An 8,137-nucleotide genomic window follows, 5' to 3' on the forward strand; every position below is an offset into this window, starting at 1 on the left:
GGATGGATGGATGGATGGATGGATGGATGGATGGATGGATGGATGGAAATCTCTTATATTCAAACTATGCAGACAAATAAAATGTTAATATAACATACAGTTTCTGAACAATGACAGTTTGCCTGAGGGTTTCCTTCTTGTCTGTTTCTGTCTGACGGTTTTATTAAGAGTGCTGTCAGGGAGTAACAGACACAGATGTGTGGTTACCATGATGACACTTATGAGCCGCTGGCATTACATCAAAACGTCATCATTTTGGCGATTTAGATATTTACAACAAAAAAAAGTCCAAAATTATTTTTTACGCTTTATTAAAGAAAGTTGGGCAGCACGGTGGCGCAACTGGTAGAGCTGCTGCCTCTCAGCGAGCAGGTCCTTGGTTCAAATCCTGGTCCAGGGGCCTTTCTGGGTGGAGTTTGCATGTTCTCTCCGTGCATGCGTGGGTTTTCTCCGGGTGCTCCGGTTTCCTCCCACAGACCAAAAACATGCATGTTAGGCTGATTGGTAACTCTAAATTGTCCCTAGGTGTGAGTGGGAGAGTGAATGGTTGTTTGTATCGTTTGTCTCTATGTGGCCCTGTGATGGACTTGCGACCCATCCAGGGTGTACCCCGCCCCTCGCACAGTGATTGCTGGACATGGGCACCAGCGACCCCCGTGACCCGAAATGGAATAAGCGGGTAACGATAATGGATGGATGGATTAAAGAAAGTTGATGGATGCTGGAGTTTACCACTTTTTAAAATGTGGATTCTTTTCCAACCATGTACACAACTGTACACTGTTGTCTTTCAGAAAATAGTCACGTTTGAGTGATTCTGTGTGTAGTTAAAATAAATGATCACCAATGAAAGTAAGATTTATTTCCTTTTGTTCTTCTCTCAGATCATCAATCTGTTCATCGCTGTCATCATGGACAACTTTGAATATCTCACACGAGACTGGACTGTGCTCGGCACTCACCACCTGGACGAGTTTAAGAGGGTTTGGTCTGACTATGACCCAGAAGCCACGTAAGATTCATCTCATTGTCTTTTTTATACATTTATAAATTTTTATTCTGTTGTTTCCAAAACTTCTCTGCCTCTCGTTTGTTTCCTGCAGCGGTCGCATTAAGCACATCGACATAGTCACCATGTTGCGCAGGATTCAGCCGCCTCTTGGATTTGGGAAGCTGTGTCCTCATCGTGTTGCCTGCAGAGTGAGTGAGCACACACTCAGTCCTTTCATGGCAGGAATAAACAGATTTTCTGACATGTTTCATCTTCTCAGAGGCTGGTGGCCATGAACGTCCCCCTGCACCCTGACGGGACAGTCAGCTTCAACGCCACTCTATTCGCTCTCGTTCGAACCTCGCTGAAGATTAAGACTGAAGGTCAGAACTGCCACACACGAGTGAAAAGAAGCTCACTCTCATGAAACTCAGTGACGTTTCTTATGTACTGATGTGGTTGTGACCCGCTCAGGCCCTGTTGATCAGCAGAACGAGGAGCTGAAGATTATAATTAAGAAGCTTTGGAAGCACACCAAACCTAAACTCATTGATGAGATTATCCCGCCGCCTAGAGGTAAAAAATTTATTTACATTTCCTGCGAAAATGCGACGTTACTTATTGAAAGATTTTTTCTGAACGCTGGTGAGGAATCTGAAACCAGCTTGAAAAGGTTTAATCGCTGAACTGTTAACGTGAGTTGAATTCGAAGAGCTGACTGCAGGTCAGCTGCAGAATAAAAGGCAGAAATGTAGCAGAAATGAACAAAATAAACTGGAATAGGCTGAATAGATTATAGACACGCTTTTTCCTTTTCGGGTCATGGGGTGGGGGGTGGGTTTTCACTGGTGCCCATGTCCAGCAGTCACTGTGCGAGAGGTGGGGTACATCCTGGACAGGTCTCCAATCCATCCCACTGATTTATGAACATTCACACATTTATTACATAGATCAGGGCTATTCAACAAAACTGCCACAGTTTCTGAAAGCAGCAGCCCAGGGGCCGGACATCCAGCAATTAAAGGCATTACGTAAATTAACCAAGTATTACAATGATCTGTTACCTTTTAAATTTGCTTGTTTTATTGCATTGAATCATAAATGCAATAAACAGAACCCAAACTCAAACCCAGAACCCAAAAAACTAAATCTTTTTTTTGTTTGTTTGTTTATGAACTCATTGGTGAGCCGGACTGAAGTCACCCGCGGGCCGCCAGTTGAATAGCCCTGATGTAGAGTTTTAAAACACTGTGCCTGAAAATAATAAAGAAAAAATACTTTCCTAAAATGTAATTTCATCAAAATATGTCATTATCTAAAACAATTCCCATTCTTCCTCAGGGGATGAGGTGACGTGTGGAAAGTTTTATGCCAGCTTCTTGATTCAGGATTACTTCAAAAAGTTCCGCAAAAGAAAAGAGCGAGAGAGAAAGTCCAAGAAGAAGGACAGAGCAGCCGCTCTGCAGGTGAGTCCAGAGTTATGGTTCAGAATGAAATGTCTGGAGGTGTTGGACACAAAGCCACACACTAAACAACTACACAAGTGTCTACTATTGTTAAAACTTCGTAACAGTTTTTTCTCTCAGTAATAAGATGGATTTGATCTAACCACAAATGTTCAGTTCCAGATTGCATTCAGGTGATTTTGTTTATGATGTTGCAGCTGTGTAAGAATTTATATTAAAGAAAAAGTTGTACCACTTTACAATAAGGCTCCCCTTATAGATGGCTAATAAATAGTTTATAGATACGTTATTAATTCATCTATAAACACGTTATAAAGCATTAATAAATGCTTATTAAGCATTAATTAAGGGTGACAGAGACAAAACTGACCAGTTTCTTGCCAAATAGTGAGTCAAATATGTCCGCCTATGTATTTTATCTAGAGTTGTTATATTAAACATTTCAGAAGCACAATAAGCATTTGTAAACCTAATTATTTTAGGATATAATATTAGTTGTAGATACTTATAATGCAGTGATAAAGTACAATATTATATGCTAATGAAATAGGTTTACAAATATCTACATGAGACCAGAATAACAAACAAATAAGAAGAACACCTGAGATGTGTGTTTTGCATTTTAGCTGTCAGTAAAGTTTCAGTAAGTGAAGCCTCTCAGATGAAAATATCTATATCTATAGCAAAATATCTTTCAGAACCACTAAAGCAGTGCATTCACCTTCTTGTCTGCCTTTTATGACCACCCTGTCCTGGATGACTGAGGATCTACATCAGCAATGTGCATTTGTGTGTGAATGTGTTGAGGTCAATGTGTGTCTCTTCAGCTAGGGCTGCGGACTCTGCAGGACCTGGCTCCAGAGATGCGCCTGGCGATGGCCTGTGACCTGGAGGAGGAGGAGGCCGCAGAGGGAGAGATGATGGCTGATGAGATTTTCGATAGTGAGCGTTCGGTGAGCACCACGCCCGCCGCCACTCCGATGCCCCCTCTGGACGTGCTGGTGGAGCAGACGGCGGTGATCATTGAACCTGGGTCCAGGTTCACCAACGGGGATGTGATCACCAAACAGGTGGAGGGCTTGCGGGAGCACCAGAGACCAGGATCAGAGCTGGCGGGTGTCAGCATTGTTACAGAGCAGCCTGTGAGGTCTGAGCCCCCCATCCTCAGGTACTGTGCTGCACCCAAACACATCATATGAACATCATAATGAGTTGGTGCTTGACTTGTCCCATCTCTATTATTTCCAACAAAACAGAGTGGAGTCCATCAGTGAATCGCCTCCTCCCCCTCCTCTCCCAGAGTTATCAGGCGGAGGAGAAGTTGTAGCTGATGGAGGAATAGTTTCGGCTCCAAGTGGAGCAGCTGAGCAGTTTTATAGCAGTGATGGAGATGTTGCAAACCTAGGATCAGACAGGTGAAGAACGAGGACATTATTCAAGGCAGAGATGTAATAAGTGTGTGCTTCAGTAACATTTTGAAAAAAAAAAGTCTCTTCCATCTTGCAGGTTTCTGTATCCAGAGGCTGTGTCTCCTGTTCCAGATGTGTATCCTGTTCCAGATGCTGTGTCTCCTGTTCCAGATGTTGTGTATCCTGTTCCAGATGCTGTGTCTCCTGTACCAACTGAGACAGGATACATTGGCCAGAGTCTGGACAGAGCCAGCAGCATAGGAGAAATGCCCTACGATCCTCGTGATGCTAATGGTTTTGTTCTGAACAGTTACGGTGAAAACAACATGAATGGAGGGAGTGTGGCTGTGAGTCCCGCTCCCTCCGAGGCAGACGCGTACAACAGGAATGACTACAACGAAATGGGCTACATTGAAAACGGCAGCTTTATCAGCACTAATGGTAATGGAAGTGTGATGAGCGGCTGCAATGACAACGGTTACAGTGAGAGCAGTGGAGCTCGATTTGTCCGGAGACGACTACTTCCTGCCATACCCAAAGGTGAGAAACAAACTTTCTTTCTTTTTTTTTTACCTTTACACGCTTCTTCATTTTTGGGTTGCGGGGGTCACTGGTGCCCATATCCAGCTGTCTGTGCGAGAGGCGGGGGACACCCTGGACAGGTCTCCAGTCCATCACAGGAACACATAGAGACAAGCAACCATTCACTCTCTCACCTACGGACAGTTTCTGTCTTGGTGAGAGGCGGCAGCTCTACCAACTGCTCCACCGTGCCACCCAATCTCAAACTCTCAGAATTTTTAAACGACAGTAAACATATTAAATGTTTAAAACAAGAAGTTGAAAGTGCTACAGTATGTTTTGTCACCGTTGTAAGGGAACGCATGAGATTCTCCCAAGTGGACCAGGGGGCAGCTGTGTAAGCGCAGGTAGGGAGTAGGTGTCTTGCTCTAGGACATCACAACAAATGGGCATGGCGGAGAATTTAACCTGCGACTCTCTGGTCCCGAATCAGCTGCCCTACCACTGCACCACAACAGCCCAAGCTGTTCCATTTTTAGGATAACATGATTATTTTGAATTTTATGGCAGTCAAGAACTGAGACCAGCTGCTGGAGGAGAACGTAGACCAGTTATTGTCTGGTGTAGGATTCTAGCTGTTCAACAGGCCAGCTCTTTGTCAGGTTTTTCATTTCATTATGTGTCACATGTTTCCAATGGGTGACAGGTCTGGACTGCAGGCAGGTCAGTTCAGAACCTGGACTCCAGATATACCAACGATGCCTTTGCGATTTCTCCAGACGTCTGAAACCTTTAGATATAATGAATTGTAAATTATGAGATATTCTGTCTTCCCAAGTTTCAGTTGAGGTTTTTTTCCTTCTTTTAATTGTTCCACTATTTTTAAACAATTTTTCACAGACTGATGAACCTCTGCCCATCTTTACTTCTGACACATTCTCCCTCTTTAAAATGCTCTTTTTTGACCCAGACTTCTGACGGACCTGTTGCCAACTATGCTAATAAGTTGCTCAAAGCTCCTCCAGCTGTTTCTTCTTTGTACCACATTTTTCAGCCTTTTGTTGCCTTTGTTTGAACTGTTTTTGAGAGTCATTCATTCAACCTTTATTTAGACAGGTTGATCCCATTGAGCCTCGGGGACTCATTTACAAGAGAGACCTGAAATAGCGATATATTGCAGTCATCAAATTCAAAACAACCTTTTTTTTTTTTTTTTTTTAAAAAGCTCAACTTCTTGTTTAAACATTTGGCTTGTTTAATGTATTCCATGTGAGTGTGAGATTTGCAAACCAAATTCTGTTTGTATTTACATTTGTCACAACGTACCAACTTTTTCAGATGTGAGACTGTATATCAGAGGCAAATATTTCTACTCTGCCCCGGTTCAAATCCCAGTCCAGGGGTCTTTCTGGGTGGAGTTTGCATGTTCTCTCCGTGCACGTGTGGTTTTTCTCCAGGTACTCCAGTTTCCTCCCACAGACCAAAAACATGCATGTTAGGCTGATTGGTAACTCTAAATTGTCTCTAGGTGTGAGTGAGAGAGTGAATGGTTGTTTGTCTTGTTTGTCTCTATGTGTCTCTGTGATGGACTGGAGACCTGTCCAGGGTGTCCCCCGCCTCTCACACAGTGACTGTTGGGTATGGGCACTAGTGACCCCCGCCACTTGAAAAGGAAGAAGTGGGTAAAGATAATGGGTGGATGGAGTTTGAGATTTGCTAATCATTGCATTATGTTTTATTTTTATACACAACATCACAACTTAAACTTGGGGCTGTAGATTATACAACATTGATGTTTAATATTTTATAAATTTGGTCAAAGTAAAAATTAATCTCAAACTATTAGGTGAATAGTTTGTTATGAAAATAAAAATGTAGGTAAAACTTTTGCTGTCAGTTTTGTATTTTATTTTTGGTCAAAATAATAAGTCAGCTTGACTCATGATGAGAACGTGTGACAGCAGTCAGATGTTTTTTCCACCTGACATTCATCATAAAGTTAACATTATTTGACCAATAACAACATTTAATCTAACTTCATGACTATGTTAGCAAGGAGGACAAAAAAAAAAAAAAAACAGAAAATGGACTAAAAGGATAAAGTGGGGTTATGTAGAAAGTTATGAACAATTAAGATCCTACCTGCTGCAGGTAGCCTTTTGAACGACCTCTGTTTGAAGAGAAAGAGTTTATTTCTGACAGGTTTTATGAACTAAGTGTTCATCTGAGTGGGACCTGGAGCAAAGTGGATTGCTGCTGTCTTGAAAATTTCACTGCAATTTATTCTAACACTTTTTATAAATCTTTATGAGGCTGCTAATTGAACATTATACAGTTATTTACTTTAAAATGCTCTGGTTATTTACAAATGCAAATAACAGGAGCTGTTGCAGCACTTCTAGAAAATTCAGACAGGAATATCACAGCATTATTATGATTTAATGCAGAACTGACTGCAATATAAATGATCAAACAGCATTTGTAAGTTTCTATAAAAGTCTGAAGACTGTAGATGTTTTAAGACCACGTCGATCTACTTTAATCCTGGCTCTACAGATGCTAGCTGGTCGATTCAATTAAAACTAGAGAAATGTCATTTCCTGTTGAAATGCAGTGTCAACGCTTATTGCTGAATGAGTTTTGTTGAAAGCTGCTGAAGAAGCTGAAAATGTTTAATCTCTAATGTGTCTCTAATGTTAATGTGCTGGATTTGAACAGCTCACATTTGCTGAAAGCAGGAAAATAAAAGCTGAAAGCAGGAAAATAAAAGCTGAAAGCAGGAAAATAAAAGCTGAAAGCAGCAGAAAAACGGCAGAAATGCATAGAAAAAGCTGAATAGAGCAGAAATGTAGCAGAAAAAGCTGAAACAGGCTGAATATGTTACCCAAATTCTGAAATTAGCAACAACAACAAAAAAAATTGAAATGAGCAGAAAAAAGTTTAAATTAGCTGAAAAGCTAAAAAAAAAAAAAAAAAATGAAGCTGGAAGAGCAGAAAGAGTCTTAAAAGACATGAAATGTTTAAATTTTTCAAATCACAAAAAGCATTAATTAGCAAAAAGGATAGCAAAAAAGGCTCAAATTAACCAGAAAAATACCTAAAAAGTAGCTGAAAAAGCAGGAAAAAAAAGCTGAATTAAGTAAAAAGATCTGAAAGAAGTATAGAAAGCTGAAATTAGCAGAAGCTGAAGGAATCTGAAATTAGAGCAAAGAAGCTAAAAAAATCTGAAGTAGGAGAAAAGCTGAAATGAGCAGTAAAAGGTTGTAAACTGCTCAAAGGGCTTGAAAGATTTGGAGAGCGCTCTATTCATTTTCAATTAAACAAACGTTGTCAAAAAAGCTAAATATTTCAAAAAGTAAAAATTGCACCAATACCAAACATCACATCCGGATTGTCCTGGATGAGCTTAACATTTTGATATATGAACTATTGAAATAGCACAACAATTACAGAAGAGGTTGCATGTTGAAAAACATACAGAAGAGAAACAGATGTCAATAGTGAGAATGATTTATAAACATCCACACTATTACACCTTTTTACTCTAAACTGAGGTCATTCAAAGAGTTATCTACAGCATGTAAGATATTGTCCATTACTTTCCACAAAACTTCCCTTTAAGTTACACAAAGTTAGTTTTCTCAGTCATCCAGGTATATAACAACAAAAAAGGTTGACTCATGTCATCTGGACTTCGTTTTTTTGTTAAAAAGAAACGTTTCGCCCCTCATCCAAGAGGCTTCGTCAGT

At 40.7% G+C, this 8,137-nt stretch overlaps 1 protein-coding gene across 1 annotated transcript in view; it reads left to right on the forward strand.

The window, feature by feature from the left end:
* The window catches only part of LOC119417562 (voltage-dependent L-type calcium channel subunit alpha-1D), a 42,506-nt gene that overhangs the window by 30,731 nt on the left and 3,638 nt on the right, over nt 1-8,137 (forward strand). Inside the window, exons 37-44 of the mRNA XM_037684798.1 lie at nt 885-1,012; nt 1,104-1,200; nt 1,272-1,374; nt 1,466-1,567; nt 2,333-2,457; nt 3,285-3,625; nt 3,714-3,872; nt 3,964-4,406. Coding sequence (XP_037540726.1) covers nt 885-1,012; nt 1,104-1,200; nt 1,272-1,374; nt 1,466-1,567; nt 2,333-2,457; nt 3,285-3,625; nt 3,714-3,872; nt 3,964-4,406 — 1,498 coding nt within the window. The remainder of the gene's footprint in view (nt 1-884; nt 1,013-1,103; nt 1,201-1,271; nt 1,375-1,465; nt 1,568-2,332; nt 2,458-3,284; nt 3,626-3,713; nt 3,873-3,963; nt 4,407-8,137) is intronic.

This window comes from Nematolebias whitei, chromosome 11, assembly GCF_014905685.2.
Source record: "Nematolebias whitei isolate Nwh7 chromosome 11, NemWhi1, whole genome shotgun sequence".
NCBI lineage: Eukaryota > Metazoa > Chordata > Actinopteri > Cyprinodontiformes > Rivulidae > Nematolebias > Nematolebias whitei.